The following is an 18,701-nucleotide window of genomic DNA, read 5'->3' on the forward strand; positions in this document are numbered from 1 at the left end:
AAAACAAAATGTTAAATCAGTGATATTTAGAAATTGCCTAAATTGTTGCCTTTTGCAGATGTTTTGGTTTTATTAAAATTTACTATTTTTTTTAACTACTATGATTACATATACAAAGTTCATTTAAAATTTTTTGCATTGCCTGTACTTATTTTCTGGTTATTACTACTTGTTTTGTGTTGTTATTATTAAATTGTAGAGTTTTTGTATGATGATACATTCTGGATATCTAATACTCTTAAACTCTTATCAATTAATCTATTATTTCAAATCCCCAGATAAAAATAGTGCTTTTCTTTTTTTGTCTTGTCTTATCTTGTGGTATCATAAGAGTAACTCATTCACTCAAATAACGATTGGACTCCTACTACTTACATGCTTTCCTCTAGTCACTGGAGTCATGATGATGAACACGACAAGGTCCCTGCCACCATGAAGCTTGCATTCTGGTGGAATATAAATGGAATATGGCTTTTAAAAATAAATTTCTTAGCTCTACCACAGTATCAATGCCAAAGAGATGCTAGTGCGTCATACAATTTCTATGTTTAATTATATCATGACTTCCAATGAAAAATAAAATAAAGGTTGTTCCATAATTATTTATTAAAAATAAAAACAACCCAAGTCCAGCAGATCAGTCTCTCATCCAGTTGGAAAAATTGAAATCTGCTCTGAGAAAATTATTAGGTTGGAATGGAACAAAATACAACACTTGCATGTATCTGCGACACATAAAAAAAAATTCCTCCTCCAAATATAATGATGACTAACAACACTTTTAAGAAAAATTGACTTTTAAGAAAAACTGTAATTGAGCCTCAAAATAACTGTGTCATAAATTGAGAAGCTGTATGATTTTTGGGTTAAGAATATGGGTTTTGATTCATGATTTAACCCCAGTTCTGTGACCATAAAAAAAAGTATTTAACCTCTCTGACCATCAGTTTCCTTGTGTAAACGGTAATATTCAAACCTGCCTCATAGGGCTGCTGTGGGGATTAAAATAAAAGAAAATATTTAAAGCAGAAGGTAGATTTATAATATAGTTTGTATAGGATTTGATATAATCAACACTGAATAAGCAGTGACTATTCTCATTAGGGCTGATATCATTCTTCACCTGATTTACAGATAAAGAAACTGAAATTCATAAAAGTTGAGACATAAGGATTCACAGATATGAAATGGACGGGTAACACTTAAACCCGTCTTCTGACTCCAAATCCATCTTGCAATTTTATCACACAGCCTCTTAAGGGAGATGGAAATTACATTAGATCAATGCTAGAATGTTAACTTCAATAAATCCCTTTCATGGTGAAGTTCATAAGGTTATCATTTAATCTATCTATCGTCAAAATTTGTTTTAAAATAGAAATGTTATCATAGTTACGTTACAGCATCTTAAAAAAATTCGTTTTTCCTCCCCTTGATATTTAAGCTTTCACCTTTTTTTAACTTTAAGTCTATTACTATTCATTTAATACAAAAAGGTTTCCTTAAGTTTTCCACAAACTTTATATTATTTAATTCTCAAGTGGGGTGAAGTGTACACATGAGGTAACCAACTCAGCAAGGTTAAGTGCTTTGATTCAAGGTACAGAAGTAGCTATTTTTTCCAATTCCTATTTCTTTGCTTAGATTATATACATTGTTTGGGTTTCCTAAAACGAAAGTTAAGAATGGCTGGACGCATTTGAAGCTACTACTAATCACACCAAAAGAAGGTACTATAGAAGTATGAAAACTTACAGCAGCTGCGTGTTGTGGTTGGGGCGTATGGGAACTCAGCATGATTTTTCTGTAAACCTACCCTAAATAAATTTAAAATGAGAAAAAAACTTAGCGCATCCTAAAAAGTTAAAAACGTGGGAAAACACCAGAAGGCTGTAATTTTTAAGAATTTGGGGCTGGTCCTGACGTACTACAGAGCTTGGTCTTCAACACTCAAAAGGAACGGCTTCAGCGCAAACCCCAACCTGGATAAAAGCGCCGCTCTGACTGGCAGATTCCTCACGAAACACTGACCTCCCACGTGTCTTTCAGGAAAGACACAGAACACAAGGGGTAAAGGAAGGCAAAGCCGGGTCGGGAAAAAGGTCAACACAGCGGATAGAGCTTTCATGGGAGACACCGGCACGAGGAGGCTGGTGCGGGATTCAGGAAAGTCAAAAGATACCTAGTGGGCCCGGGGCAGCAGCAAAAACTAAGCGTTCATTGTGGAAGCGCGCTGCCCGCAGGCCCCACCCAGTGGAGCCCTGGGTTGACTTGTATCCGTGGTTCGTCGGGGGTGGAAGAGGAGCGAGAGGAGAAGACAAAAGCTGTGAAGGTAGTAAACGCCAGAATAGCCAACAGGTGGCCGCAGGTCAAAAGCCAAGGTTCGCTGACCTCCCAGCAGGCCACACTTAAGAGCCTTCCAAGCCGCCGTAGCCCCACCCCCCCATGCGTGGCGCCCATGACGCTAGGCGCGCGGGCCGTTTTCCTTACAGAGGTCGCTCTTGTCCGAACGGTCGGCCTTTGCTGCGCCTGCGTAATCGGGAGGGGAAGTGAAGCGGTTTCCTCGGCGCCTTTTCCGGCGGCGGCGGCGGCGGCGCTGGCGGCAGAGCGGGGAGGAGGCGGTGGAGGCCGGAGGTAGCCCTCGCTCGGGGCGGCGGCTGGAGGTAACCCCTGGACTTGGCTGGAAAGGAGGCCCCTTTTAGCCTCCGCTCCTTTTTGGAACTCTGGCGGTAATTCTCTTCTCTCTCTGTCTCTGTAGGCAGCACACCGAGTTCCCGCGAGGATCAGTGACCTGACGAGGCGCCGGAGTCGCGCTGCTTCTCGGGTGGCCTGGGTTAGTGGTGAACCCGGTGCTTGCGGACCGGCGGGCGGGCCGGAGGGCCGTAGTCTCCCGCGGCGGTGTGAGAAGGCCGAGGAGCGGGAACTGCGGTGGCGCTTGTGCGGCGCCTGCGGGGGGGAGGGCAGTTCCGGGCCGGGCCGCGCCTCAGCAGGGCGGCGGCTCTCCCGGCGCAGACTCAGGGCCCCGGCGGCGGCGGCGACTGGAAGAATCAGGTTGTGCGGTCGGTGATGCCCGAGTGAGCGACGGGCCCGGGCCTCTGCCCCTAGGCGGCAACTCCCAGAGCAGGCCGGACGGGCGTCCTCGCGGCAGGGAGGCTTCGTTTCGGTTTCGCGGCGGCGGCGGCGTTGTTGGTTGGGGGGACCCGGGACACCTGAATGCCCCCGGCCTCGGCTCTTCCGACGCGATGGGGAAGGTGCTATCAAAAATCTTCGGGAACAAGGAAATGCGGATCCTCATGCTGGGGCTGGACGCGGCCGGCAAGACCACCATCCTGTACAAGCTGAAGCTGGGCCAGTCGGTAACCACCATCCCCACCGTGGGTTTCAATGTGGAGACGGTGACTTACAAAAACGTCAAGTTCAACGTATGGGATGTGGGCGGCCAGGACAAGATCCGGCCACTGTGGCGGCATTACTACACCGGGACCCAGGGTCTGATCTTCGTAGTGGACTGCGCCGACCGTGATCGCATCGACGAGGCCCGCCAGGAGCTGCACCGCATTATCAATGACCGGGAGATGAGGGACGCCATAATCCTCATCTTCGCCAACAAGCAGGACCTGCCTGATGCCATGAAACCCCACGAGATCCAGGAGAAACTAGGCCTGACCCGAATTCGGGACAGGAACTGGTATGTGCAGCCCTCCTGTGCCACCTCTGGGGACGGACTCTATGAGGGGCTCACATGGTTAACCTCTAACTATAAATCCTAATGAGCATTCTCCACCCCTCCCCCCGGAAGGAGAGTTATCAAAAACCCATTCATAGGATTATCGCCACCATCACTTCTTTTCAATTGCCACTTTCTGTTTTTTTGAATTTGAACTCTGGAGTTACTGTTCTATACTTTTAAGGGGTGGTTTGGGGGTTTTCTTTTGTTTATCTGTTTCTTTCTTTTCTTTTTTTTTGCTTTGCGTTAGGATGCTATGATCTGACATGAACATAAAGTGCTAGATGCAATGTTGACTTCCAGCAAAGGGGACGGGGGAAATACAGCAATTCTTGGTAAAGTCCTTTATAATAATGGTTTGATTTTTTTTATTTTAAGAGAATCGTTTTTTCCAATGTATGCTTTTTTCCCCTTTGCCCAGTTTCCTTATCATTTGCTGTAGATGGCTTATTTTGCATTCATGCAGACTATGTTGCAAGTCTGTTTCATCTAGTAAACTGAAAATTATTGCTTAATCAAACTGCCGTTTTGTCTTTTATATTAAGGCCTTTTCCCCTCCCTTAGGAGTTCTAATTTTAACTTAGTAATTTCAAATGTGACCTTTTCTATCTACAACCGGTATAGTAAACTTAGCCCACAGTGGCAAATAATGACTAATATCATTGTAATATGTTCCAGTGGCACATCAGTATGTTAAACAGGTAATGGAAGAAGTTCTTTGAAATGTCAAAGTTCTGAAATATACATCATGCATGAGTAGGGACAAAACCTGTTCCCCATAATATAGCTAACTTACACTGCATAAAAACATGAAAGTGTAACCCATTGAGGACACATCTTTTCACTGCAAAGTTAGCAATTTTGCGTGTTTTCCCTCATTTTTAAAAACTTAATAGACTCTTTCCAGAAAGTGGAGCAATAATGGTGTATGCCACACGCAGATGAAATATTTGTAGATATTTTAAATGACTTTTTGGCAAAACTGGAATATGTAGTTTTACTTTATTTCAAATGTCTATGACTAGTAGTTTTAAAATTACTGGAATACCTTGCTTGTTATTAAATCAGTTAATTCAAATTATATGCAGCTTTTACCTAGTTGGAGAAATACACATTCCTGTTTTCACATTACAGCAACTGATTAAGCTGAAGCTATAAATCATTTTTTACAGATGTGATCCATATCTTCATTAATTAGAACACTGGAAAAGATGTTTTATAAAAAAGATATTTTAATTTTGTTCAATCATAAGATTAACTCTTGCAAGTAGTAAGTCATATACTTGTTGGTTCCATAATATACTATTTCCTTGAAGGAAATGAATGAATGATGTGTAGACTTGAGGAATGACGAGGGGAATTAGGATAAAGAGAAAGAACCTACAGATGACAATGAATGTAAACGTATTTTTCTTGAAGGGAATGCAGATAAACAGATCCTAACAAGATGAGTTGCTTAACTGTAACTAGGTTGTTGAGACCACTATGATAATACTTTGAACTAAATGTTAGTGCTTGATACAGAACTGTGAAGCAGCATCTGGTTCTTACTGTAGTCTTAACGATTAATTTTAACGATCCTCAAGGAATTAAACTTAGGGAATTTCAGAAATGTAGACTGCAAAGGCAGTATACAGGTAAAGGTGGAGCGGGTTTTATTTATGAGGGTGTATGAAAGCTAAAATTGAGCGGGATATCATGGTATAGTTGGACAGTATTGGTCCTTCATGCTTTGGCCATATTGTATAATTGAGCTGTTACCAAAGATGTATGACAAGTATAAGGCTATCAAAAAATTATCTATTCAAAGTAAAACTCTTTGACATTTTACTTAAAGCAGATAAAACGGTGCTATGTTACAGGCTCCTGATGGTGCAGAGGGTTTTTGAATTCAAAATGCAATTAAAGTATCAAGCTGTCATTTTCACTTTAGTGGAAGTATCTCTAGAAGTGAGACTGACAAACACATATAAGAACATTGGTTGCTTTAAACATACCCAAAGCTCCACCATAAATTTAATTAAGTGTTAACTGATTATATTTTAAGGTACATAAACATGGGTGATACAAATATCAATGCTGTAGTAACATCCTGAAACAAGACAAGCACAAAGGTGTAAATGCCTAAACTGGAGGAAACTTGAAACCCTCATGTTAATTCTTAAATGTAGTATTTCTAACTTGTGACAAACAGATTGGTAGGCAGCCATTTTTTGTGTCTTAAAATAACTGGGGGAATAGTTCGAATTTTATACATCAAGTGATTGCTTTTGACTATTGCAGTTGAGATGTGGTTATTTTTAGTTTATTTGAAATGTCTGAAAAAGGGGGGTGGGAGCAAATATTTGAAATTTGGAAAACCCTAAACCCTTTTAGTAAGAAATTGTAATTTGCACTTACATTTTGTTTAAGTATAAAAAAGGTTTATGATTGATGTAGTTAAATCAGTGGTGATCGTGGGGCAGGTAATATCCTGCAGAAAAAGCTATAATCTAAAAACTTAAGACTTTAAAAATAAGATCTTGAAGCTTTTATTTAATTGCATCAACTTCTGTATTTATGTCAATTTATAAACTGCAGTAAATTTTGAATGAGATTAATCTTGTCTAATATAGGTAAATGAGTCTGTAGACTGTGATCTCCCAAAACTAAAAATTCAGTTCTTGAAATTGTGTTCTTCATGGTTGTAGTGTTGGTAAAGCACTAATATGCAGAAAATAAAGGAATTACACAGTGCAGTTTCTCATGTTATATTACTCGTTTGAACTAGATAAGTGGGATGTGTGATTTGTTGGGCTCATGTTGTTCTCCATGGAAATATGGTATAGCGTGACTTAAATTTGGGAGTCACTTGGCTTTTATAAGTACCAAAAATAATCAGTTTCATTCTTAAAAATTCTGGCTCCATAAGGTTTGCCCTCTTATTTCCACCAAATTTAATCTGATTTGATGAAAATTTAGGCCACCAAAACAGTTGAAAATAATTTTTTAAAATTAAAGTTCTATAGCAGTCTTTATTCCACTGTTTTTAAAATTACAACCCCTACGTTGTTAGAAGTATAGAATTCTGTCTATAATGAATTATATAATGAATTATCTTAACCCTTGACAGTAGACTTATGGATTTGGAAGTTTCTTTTAGAGGTCAGAGTTGCTTGTCTGAATGGCAGAATTGTAGCCATTTAGAAAGTAGTAAATAAAGAATAACTTGGATAAAAAGGTTTTAAAAACATTTCCTGTTTTGTAAGCATTCCCTACTACATCAGCAATTTTTGTAGTTTGATTTTAGAAAGTCTTAATGTGATCTGTAGTATGAATTAACCCCATATTTATATTTACTGATTTATTAGTGACTATCAATTTTTATCAGTGATAACAGTGGAAAATAATAGGTTTTTAATGTAAGTTTAGAAACAGTAGCCATTATCCAAATTGTGATGGCGCTTAACAAATTCTCAGTTATTTCCTCAATACCTTGCCAAAGTCTCATAAATTTTAATTGTGAAACCACATACAGCAACTATAAATAAACTAATCTGACTAGTCACTGAGCATAATGTATTTGGAATATAATGTTAGGTTTAAATTTAGTACTCAATAGACTCTAGCTTTTTGCTTCCTTTATATTAAATGATAAAGGCAAAAAAGGAAAGATTAAAATATTAGGAAGTTTATAAAAATGGAATGTTGGGAGATGAAGCCATAGGAGAGGCAAGTAACTTCTCCCTTCTTTGCCAAACTTGAAAGTTGACAAGACTAGAGCAGTGATTTGAATGGGCAGAGAACCCATATAGGTGAGATGAAAGAAGGCAGATAGAACAAGTCTGTAGAGGGTTTAGGAATGACAATTGAAATTTGTTACTGAAGAAACTGAAGTAATGGTTAGTATTTTTTTTTTCTATTGATTAATATATTTTTTATTTTTTAATGCAATTTTATTGAGATATATTCACATAACATACAATGAGTTAACTTCTTTGAGGGAATTAGACTATAAGAACTAACTGTGGGACAGTAAGAAAATGCTTAAATTTTTAACTCTTAATTTAAAATGTATTCTGGCTTCTTGAAAGAATTTTAATAAGAAAATATTCCCTTTGTCTATATTGCCCTTGAGCATCTTCTCAAGATATGTATTTCCCCTGTAATGCTTGTTTTGTAAGTGTGAGAGTGAATTTATTTAACATTTATTCAAAGTCTACTAATAAAATCCCTGCTTTCAGGGCACTTACATTTGGGGGAGGAGTGTCTGATAAGTATCAGATAAGTAAATTTGTGGTATGCTATATGAAAATATATATAGTATGTTTTATACCTATGGGAAAAGGTAGGAATGTGTTCAGAGAAGTCCTCTTTGAGCATGATGACATTGAACAAATATTTGAGGGAAGAAAATAATAGCACATTGGAATTGCATTAACAAAAAATAGTATGTATAGTCTAAATCAGGTGGGAAAACTGGGCATGAGCAAATCCAGCTTCCGCATGTTTTTATAGGACTGAGCTAAAAGTGATTTATTTTTACGTTTTACTAGGAGTATAAGAAAAGAAAAAAAGTTGAATATGCTACAGAAGGTGTGTGACCTGAAAGCCTAAAATATTTACACTCTGGCCCTTTAAAGAAAACATTTGTTGACCCCAGGTGTAAGGCCCAATTTTTCAAAAACATTATCAAAATACATAGGCGATTAAGTGAATGAGTTTTAATCAAAATTTGTGGAAACAGTGGCGCATATATATATATAATTGACTGCATTTGTACATCTAGTGAGACCTGAGACTTGTTACTAATTTCAAGTATAGAATGATTAACCTGGATTTTTTTTTTCCAAATAATTTTCAATGCATGAAATCGGTAGCTTCTCAGTGCTACCATCAGTTTTAACCTTCTTAAAAACATTTTAAATGTTTCTTCTTTTTGATGATACTTTTACTAGTCTTTGGATTCAGTTAAGTGTGCTTTTCTGTTGAAGTGCCCTTTCCTCCAGATAACCTAGATTAGTTTGAAATAGGGTCAGATAACATCACTGAACTATGGCTTTTATTCATTTGTTAATACTATAATCAGGTCCTGAGACCAATATTTTATATGATGAAGCTGTAAGAGGAAGTGTTTGTTTGACTTGGACACTAACATATTTCATGATACTTGGTTTCTTTTAGCATTACTCCTCTAACCAATATAAACTAGGAAAAGTAATTTACTTCACACATGAAATATTTCTTGCTTGGAGAATTATTCTATGTTACCTATGTAAAAGGATATGGGAACCTATAACTATTTTTAAAGAGAAACTAAATACTTTAGCAGGAGCTATGGAAGTTTTATGAGGACCTTTACAAATGAGCTGTGAAAAAATGAAAATACTTGTATTTCATAGAAAAACCTATGCAACTGGCTGTTCATGACTATGAAAGCTATTTCCCATTACAGCTGAACAGACTGGCCTGAGAAGGTCATAGCATATGAGAGGGAAAAAGACAGATTTGTTCAGAGAATTATAGAAGCACAAATTTGGATCTTTGAAGTTTACTTTAATATGGCAAACCAAAGTGCTTTCTCTCCGTATCTTTTATGTTTTACAAGTTAGTTTTGTGAATAAGCCCTAGTTGGGAGCTAGGCCTGAAGAGTTAAACTGTGAAGTACTCTAGGAATAATAATAAAAGTTAGCATTTATTGAAGTGTTTGCCATGTGCCAGGCATTGTTCTAAGCATTTCATGTGTATTCATTCTCTTGATCCTCACAACCACCTTGGGAAATAGAGCTCCCATTTTATAGATGAGAAAACTGAGGCACAGAGAGGTACATGTTAATAAGTAGTAGAGTAAGGATTTGGACTGAAACGGTGCTATACTATGAGTGTGACTGAGGTAAGCTGTATTTAATAATGAACTTAATACCAGTGTGTGTGTATGTTTGCCTTCAAATAGCTTGCTTTGCATGATATTCCCTAATTTTCTTATTTGAGCATCAACAGATTTTGAGTCCCTGTGTTATTCAAGTCCGTGTGTAATGGAAAACGCAGTGTTATGTTCTGCTTGTGAGATTTTTTTTGTAAAAATCAAATGTGATCACTTGATTATGAATTTATAGATGATTGTTAAAAACAGGGAAAGTTATAGTTTTCACTGAGCTGATTATTTGCTTGCTTATTTATATATAGGTTCATTTTGTTTAAGAAAAAAAGTTTTAGAAAACTTAAGAAAAATTTTATGTATGCAACTTCAGTTACAAAAATGTGTGTATTGCTATGAGCAACCTGTCAGTGGACCAACCGATGGAATGATGAAAGTATAATCCAACCCCATGGCTTATTAACTTCCATGTTGCAATGGTCTTGAGCCAACTTTGATCATGACAATGTTGTTTTTAAAAGAATTAATGAAATAACATGCTATCCTGTAACTAGTGAGACCCCTCCATCCATTTTTCTGGTATACAAATACACATATACACTTTTGCCTCCTTACATTGATTTAGCCAAGTATAAAGCAGCAGGTTAATTGCAGGATATTGTATAGAGAACTGATAAACTCATAAGTACAGATATCACATGTCAATTGATAAATGAATTTCTTGCTTTATAGATACTACTATAGCTCACTTTTTGTTAAGTGAGGTTTACTTAACACTATATCCCCGTATGTATATGTGGGTTAGCAAAGGTACTTTAATCATGTACTTTGGAGTTTAAACTGGGATTAAGAGTAAAAATTGATAATTTTGGTAAAATGCAAGGTAAGCTTACCTTATTTTAAAATCCTATTTTTCACTAATGTCTATATGAAGTAGAAATTTAAGGATAGGTAAGATTTATCCATAAAAATGCTCGAAGTAAGTAACTACGTGTTGTATTAAATACTAGAGAGAGGAAGGAGAGATACTGTCAGCTGGAGTGGGCTAGAGAAGGCTAATGGGAATTGAGCTGGATGCACAAGGCCAGAGGAATTATACTATTATCAATTATTGCTTGCATGTTGTGTGCTAGGTGCTATTTTAAGTGCATTACATGATTATCTCATTTAAAATTTGTGAACAAAGTTGCATAGGTAGTAATATACATAGAGTTATTTTGGCGATAAGAGAATAGTCTGACTAGGGTTGCCAGAATTAGCAAATAAAAATACAAAGTGCCCAGTTAAATTTGAATTTCAGATAAACAACAATTTTATTTAGTATAAGGATGTCCCAAACAATACAATAAGATTATATACTACAAGAGTATTTGTTGTTTATCTGCAATTCAAATTTAACTGGGCATCCTGTATTTTATCTGCAGCTTTACATCTTACTTGAGTGGTAGGAGAGGAGACAAGGTTCAAGATGGATGTTAAAAATGAGATTTTTGGAAGGCCTCAAGAGCTAGACCAGGTAGTTGGGATATTTTTTGTGTGTGTAATGAAGGCCACTGAATTTTATATATATTGCATAAGAGAGTAACAAATGTTTAGGAATATTAATCTAGTAGCCTGGAATATAACCATGTATCAAGGTCATAGAAAGAGGCTGGAAGGAAGAAGTCCCTTTGGGAGACTTTGCTAATAATTCAGGTGAGAAAATGAGGACCAAGTACAGAGGAGAGAAAATGAGAAAGAAATGGAATAACAAAATAAATTGGTGAAAATAGATTACTTATGGAGGAAGAAAGAATTAAAGATTTTGATCCTTAATTCTTATGTAAAATGGTAATGCTAGCACCATTGATAGAAAGAAATCAAGTTCACCAGATTTGAATGGAGAGACTTTGATAATTGGGTAAAGTATCTCACTTACAGTTCTGAAAAGTGGTTGAATCTCTCTCTCTTTTATAGTTTACTGTCATAGACTACAACACAGACTATAACACAGCCTAGAGCTGTGCTGTTCAATAGAAATATAATGCAAACCCCACATACATAATTTAAAATTTCTTAATAGTCACGTTAAAGGTAAAAAGAAACAGGTGAAATTGAGTTTAATAATGTTTTATTTAACCCAATATATCAAATATATCATTTTGGCATGTCATTAATATAAAATTATTAATGTGACATTTTATATTCATTATTTCATATAAAATCTTTGAAATTCAAGTGTGTATTTTATACTTAAAGCATATGTCAATTAGGACTAGTCACATTCTAGTGCACAATAGCCACATGTGGCTAGTGGCTATCATCTTGGACAGTTCAGTCTTAGAAGGTGACTGTTTCTTCCTAATCTGGTGCATGCAGATTCATTAATTTCACTAAGGGTATCATTTGAGATAATTTAAGTGCAACAGATTTTCTAGGTCAGGGGTTGGCAAACTGGCCCATGGGCCAAACCTATCCCATTACCTATTTTTGTAAAGTTTTCTTGGAACACAGCCATGGTTATTCATTGGTGCATTGTCTGTGGTTTCTTTTGCACAACAGCAGGGTTGAGTAGTTGTGACAGGTACCATATGACCCAAAAAGCCTAAGATATTTACTATCTGGCCCTTTACAGAAAAACATTGCCAACCCTTGTTGGACTCTAATGACACATATTTTATACATTTAAATGAGTTTTCTGAAATAAAATATTGAAATAGTTAATTGACTATATGCTCATTTATTTACTAAGCATTTATTGAAAGCCAACTGGGTTCCAGGCACTGTATGAGACTCTATAAGCAAGAATAAATAAAAGTCCTTAATCTCAGGAAGTTCACAGTCTAGTTGAAAAATAGAGGTATCTATGTACACAGATAATTACAAAGAAGTACTATAATAGAAGGTGCTTTTAGTGCCCACCAGTGAGGCATCTTCTTCTGTCTAGGGAATTGGAAGTAGAAGAATGGAAGGGTTCAGAAGAAGAGGTCCACCTGAGATGGATGAGTAGGAGCTATTCAGATACCCAAGAAGTGAATGACATTTTAGTCAGAGGAACAGTTATGTACAAAATCCAGGAGGTATGAACATAGCAGTCAGAAATTGACAGTTGGCTTATGCCTGGAGCCTCATGGTCTGGTACTAGATGAAGATGGAAAGGTCAAGGGCTAGATCATGAAGTACCATCAGTCTTTCTAAGGAATTTTGGAATTTATAATTTGGGTCCTGGGGGAACTTTGTAGGAATTTTCAGTACTAAATTGCATCAGATTTTAGGAAGATTACTAACTACTGTGTAAAGATGTGTTATAGAGCAAAGAGCCTAGGCAGAAAACCTAATATATGCTAGGTGAGAGAGAAGTTCCCTAATAGGGGAAATGGCTTTCGTGATGAAGAGGAGAGAATGCATTCAAGAAATATTTGAATGGCATTTCCCAAACAGTGTTCTGTAGAACACCAATCACAGAAGGTAATCCTTGGCAAAAAGTCATCTAAGCTATTTAAGAAATGCTTCATATATATCTGCCTTTTGGATCCACAGTCCACATTCGCATATTGAAAGTTCTTAGAAGTCCTGCTTTAACCCAGCATTTACAGAACTCTGTAAATGGTTCCAGGGGTTATAGTTTGGGAAACCTTATTTTAGAGGTAGAATCAACAAGTTTTGGACAGCCAAGTGAGAGGGAACAAGTCTGTTTGAATGACTGCTGATGAAGTTTACATTTATAAAGAGGAAAACAAGCAGGTTTAAGGAAGTGGAGGGAGATTATATGTCAAGTTTTTTTCTTTTTTTAATTTTCCTAATTTATAATCACTCTACCCACCAAGCAATGACACCATTCCCACACTCCATCCCCACCCCCACATCCTCTGGTAACCTCTAATCTATGTTCTTTCTCTATGAATTTACAATTTCTAGATATTTCACGTAATTGACATCATACAGTATTTGTCCTTATGTACTTATTTATTTCACTCAGCATGTTTTCAAGATTCATTCTTGTTGCCTCATGCCTCAGAACTTCATTCGTTTTTACAGCTGAATAATATTCCTTTGTGTGTATGTGTCATTTTGTTTATATACTCATCTGTTGAGGGGCACTTAGATTGTTTCCACCTTTTGACTATTGTGAATAATGCTGCTATGAACATTGGTGTACCAGTATCTGTTTGAGTCCCATTTTGGGGGGGTAAACTATACCTACAAGTAGAGTTGTGGGATCATATGGTAATTCTATATTTATCTTTTTGAGGAACCGCTGTACTGCTTTCCACAGTGGCTGCACCATTTTACATTCTCATCAACAATGCATGAGGGACATGTCCAGTTTTGAAAGAAGTTTTAGGTGCTTATAGCATGGATATCTAAATGGAGATATCCAGTAGACAGGCCAGGAGTTCCAGAGAGATCAAGGCTACGGTTAGAGGTTTAGGAGTTAGATTGTAAATCATTGTTGAAATTTTGGATGCTGGTGAGATTTCCTGGAAGTGAGAAGATAGAAGGGCACAGAATGGAATCCTAGAGGAGCACCAGTGTTTAAGCGGTAGGCAGAAAAAGAGGGTGTTGACAGAGGAGACTGAGAAGAAACAGGAATCAAATTAAAGAAGAGAATGTCAGTGATGTCATATCTCACAAAGAAGAAGCATGACGTACAAAAGAAAAAAATTCTTTATAATTGATCTTGGGGGTCCTTGGAGTCTTCCTTAGTTGAGTAAGTTTGAAGTGGTCAGAAACCAGTTCTCAATGAAAGAGACAGGAGAAAGTAGAGAAGCTGCTACTAGGTGTATTTGGAAAAGTTGGTGATGAAGGGATGATACTAGATGTGAAGGATGTGATAACCAGAGGGAGATATATGTGAGAGTTTATAAAAACATTGTAACAGGTCATTTATTTTTTGAAATATAGTGAAGTCAAGCATTGTAGGTATTGATGGTTGGGGATAAAGGGGAGAATGAGGATCATATGCTCCCCTCCACCAATTTCTAGAGATAAGGAAAAGTTGAAAAAAGAATCCATTTGACAAATTTTAATCTTAATTTCTTGTTTAAGCCACCACCCCACCCCACCCCTTTTTTTAAAAAACATAGTTAACCTCTTGGAAATGACTACAATGACCATAGCCAAGTAATTCTGTCACACTGTAATTACAGCTGTAGATGGTGGTGTCCCCATCTCACAAACGTATAAAGTAAGTCATGGTGGCTGTAACTTGTAACTTATCTAGTAAATTACAAGTTAGTGATAAAAAGCTGAGACTAGACCAAAGTTCTGCTGATTGAAAATTTCTTTATATGTATTGCTCATACAGACACAGAGTAAAATTTAAAAGAATTTCTAATATGCAGGCATCATGCTGATTAACTTAATCCCTATTTAACTAAAATACAGTCATCAACTTGCTGTGAAACTACTGTTTTAAGATTTGCAGACTGAGGTTTAGTGCTTTCTGTCAGCATCAATATTTTCTCAGCAATGATTTATTAGTTAGAGGGGAAAAATCTAAAGGATGACAAAATGGAATACAGAATTAAATAATACTAGACTTTACAGAATACTTATTGTGTGCCTGGCAGTGTGCTATGGGCTTTACCTAAATTGTATTCCTTACAACAGACCAGCAAAATAGGTGGCATTATCTCCCATTTCAGAGATAAGAAAATGAATGTACAAAAATTTAAGTAATTTGTGCAAGTTACCCTAGCTAGTAAGTGGCAGACCCTACACTCAAACTCATCTATTTGACTCCAAAGCAATAGCCATTAGGAAGGGACTTAGAAAACACTGTATCATCAATATCGATTAACATCGATCCAGTAAGACATACATGGTGGCTGTGATCCAGCAGAGCTGTCTGTGATCAATACGATTTATATCAGGGGCTTGCATGGAGACAAAGCAACCCTTTGGAAGGGTGGGAACTTATTTGAAGTGTATGAGGAAGGTGTTTCCATCCACTGAGTGAGAGAGGTAATTTTAAAGCACTCCCAAATGCTCTTTTTTTTTTTTTGTGCTAACATATATACAATGTAAAATTTCCCATCTTAACCACTTTCCTGTACGTAATGCAGCGGTATTAATTACATTAACAATGTTGTGTTACCATCTCCACCATCCATTACCAGAACTTTCCATAGCACCAAAACAGAAACTCTGTACCCATTAAGAATTAACTCCCCATTCTTCCCCAACATCCACCCCCACCCCACAGATTGCCACAGATCTACTTTCCTGTCTCTGTGAATTTGCATATTCCAGTTATTTCATATAACTGAGATCATGCAATATTTATCCCTTTGTGTCTGACTTATTTTACTTTGCATAAAAATCTTCATTTTCATCCATGTTGTAGCATGTATCAGAATTTCGTTCCTTTTTATGGCTGAATAATATTCCATTGTCTGTATATGCCTCATTTTGTTTATTCATTCATTTGTTGATGGATACTTGGTTGTTGTTTCTACCTTTTGGCTATTGTGAATAATGCTTCTATGAACATTGGTGTGCAAATATCTGTTTGAGTCCCTGTTTTCCATTCTTTGGGGTATAAACCTAGAAATGGAATTGCTAGGTCATATGGTAATTCTGTTTTTTTGTTTTCTGTGTGTGGGGGGGGATTGTTTGTTTCTTTGTTTTGCATTAAAGCCAACAATCATTTATTTTTCTCATGAATCTTCAATTTAGGCAGTGGGGATGGCTCATCTTTGGTCTATGCAGCGTCATCTGAGGTGGCTCAACTGGCAGCTGAAGAATCCACTTTCGTGTTGCCTCAATTACATCGCTGGCAAATTGGTGCTGGCTGTTAGATAGGAGTGCTGCAGGCTCTGGGCCAGGGACTTCTGTTACTCTTCACTTGGGCCTCTCCACAGGCAACTTGTGATTCCATACAGCATGGTGTCTAGGTTCTAAGAACAACCATCCCAATAGAGCAAGTGGCAATGCATGACAATTTTCTGATCTAACCTTGGAAGACAAATGGTGGCATTTCAGCCATCCTCTATTTGTCAAGGAAGTCCAAAAGTCCTTCCAGTTTCAAGGAGAGAGGACACAAACACCACCACTCAACAGGAAGAGTGACAAGAGCACATTGTCCAAAGAGTAAGTGGGATAGAAGATGTAGCCATCTCTGGAAAATACAACCTACCACATTAACAAATCAGTAAATCAAAAAGAAAGAATGAGTTATATAACCACCAAAATATATGCCATACTTTTTAGAGCATCTTCATAATTCCATCTAAAACATTTCTAAATATACTCTTCTTGGCTACTGCCCTTATACTTCTTATTTTTCATTATATTTCTTCAATTCTGTTTTTTTTTTCTTTTCTAGCTCTGATTTATGAGCATAGTCCTTTTCTAAGAGGTTAACTTCATTTTCTAATTGATCAGTATAGATTTTCTTCAAGACCTCTGCTTGTTGTTTCAGTCTTTCCTCTATGTCCTTGTATATGGCTTCAGAAATGGTTGTTTTGTACCATTACTTCTATCAGCTACATCAGTTCCTGCACTTGAGCTTCCTTCTTACTGTCCTTTGCTCTGTTACTGAAGGCAAAGCTGAAGTCACCACATTCCTTGAGTAGGTTTCTTAGGCTAACATCTGCATATTTTATAAAGTCACTCAGACTCCTGTCCTTCAACTCTTCTTTACGAACGAATAAGATGATCATGTGCTTCATAGCTAACCTTCCAAAGACAGCCTTTACCAATGGAATGGTTTTCTGTTCTGCCTCTGCATAATGGCCCAGCTGCAGAACCATGGCAATGGAGTGAGGTCCTAGGCAGGAGAAGAATGCACAGGCTGATTTCTGTGCGGATGGTTTCCAGGCTGTCATTGGTGTCCAAGAGCTGTGAGGTGTCAACAAGAACATCTTTCCCATTCCATTCCTGGGTTGCTTTTTTCTTGATAACAGCTTGGGCAGCAATTCTAAAATCAAATACTTTTTTCCCCAAGGATGGTGTTTCCTGATGCACTTCTCCACTTCCAGTTTACTCTACCAGAACAATCCTTAGAGTCTTGTTCTGACTGTCAGCCATATTCACATCAAGAAGCTCTGCAGCTTAGACACCCACGAGACCTTCTTTGAGAGTTGATGAGTTCTCAACTTTTCTCCAATGAAGCTGTTTAAACTGCTGTTTTTTTGGGGGGAGGGGGTTGTTGGTTGGTTGGTTGGTTGGTTTTTGGCTTTTACACTGGAGATTTATTAAGTTACAAATTTACAGTTCTGAGGCCATAAAAGTGTCCAAACTAAGGCATCAACAAGAGGATGCCTTCACTGAAGAAAGGTCAATGGCATCCGAAACACCTCTGTCAGCTGGGGAGGCACATGGCTGGTGTCTGCTAGTCCTTTGCTCCCAGGTCGCATTGCTTTCAGTTTCCAGTGGCCTTCTCTTTAAGTGTCTGTGGGTTCTCATTTAGCTTCTCCAGGGCAAACTCGGGGCTTCATCTCTTAGCTTGGCATCTCCAAATGTCTTTCTGTCCCAAATGCTCTTTATACAGTGTGTCCACTAGTACCGAGGGCCTTGTTGAAGAGAAAGGCTTTAGGATAGGAGGTGGGGTACAAGCTGGGGGAAGGAAGAGGCACAAACTCTCCCTTTTAGTGGTTGCTCTCTCCTATCCTATGTTATTAAGCAAAGTGACATCAAATTAGTTTGAGTTGCATCTCTGTGTACTCAATGAGGGTATGGTTTACAAGTTGCTCTTTTTCTGCAGCACCATCAGGACACATGATTTCTGAACCCTTTATAGTTGACTAGATCTTGAATTCCCCTTATTTGGAGAGGAGCCAAGTGTATGTTTCTGTTGTGCATTTGGCCAGGAGTCATGCACGTGTATAGACATGCCTTTGGTGTGTTTGTGTTCAGTCTCTCCAATTCTCTTCATGAGTTCAGACCTCATATTAGGTAAACTCGTGAACTTATGAATAAGGAACTCAGTGTTCAAGGAATATAAATATTTAAACGAGCACATGAAAAAACAAGAGGAAGCTCAGAGTTGTTTTCAAAGGTTTGTGCACAATAGCAGAAAAATACATATTTTAATGAACTCATCTTTTGCCAGTGACAGTTTGCCTATTAACTTGTAAGAGGTGGAAGAAACATCCTTGTGTTTTTTCAATAACTTTTAGAAAAATCTGTGTA

At 37.6% G+C, this 18,701-nt stretch overlaps 1 protein-coding gene and 1 pseudogene across 1 annotated transcript; one reads left to right on the top strand and one right to left on the bottom strand.

Moving 5' to 3' along the window:
* Window positions 1-2,503: 2,503 nt before the first annotated feature.
* On the top strand, window positions 2,504-6,465 carry ARF6 (ADP ribosylation factor 6). The gene is made up of 2 exons (XM_037834966.1): window positions 2,504-2,663; window positions 2,759-6,465. The coding sequence occupies exon 2, from the start codon at window positions 3,243-3,245 to the stop codon at window positions 3,768-3,770; it is 528 nt and encodes a 175-aa protein (XP_037690894.1). The 5' UTR covers window positions 2,504-2,663; window positions 2,759-3,242; the 3' UTR covers window positions 3,771-6,465.
* A 10,309-nt stretch (window positions 6,466-16,774) lies between these two features.
* Window positions 16,775-17,597, bottom strand: LOC119533038 (annotated as a pseudogene).
* Window positions 17,598-18,701: the final 1,104 nt, after the last annotated feature.

The sequence above is a fragment of the Choloepus didactylus genome, chromosome 4, assembly GCF_015220235.1.
Source record: "Choloepus didactylus isolate mChoDid1 chromosome 4, mChoDid1.pri, whole genome shotgun sequence".
Classification (NCBI taxonomy): Eukaryota; Metazoa; Chordata; class Mammalia; order Pilosa; family Megalonychidae; genus Choloepus; species Choloepus didactylus.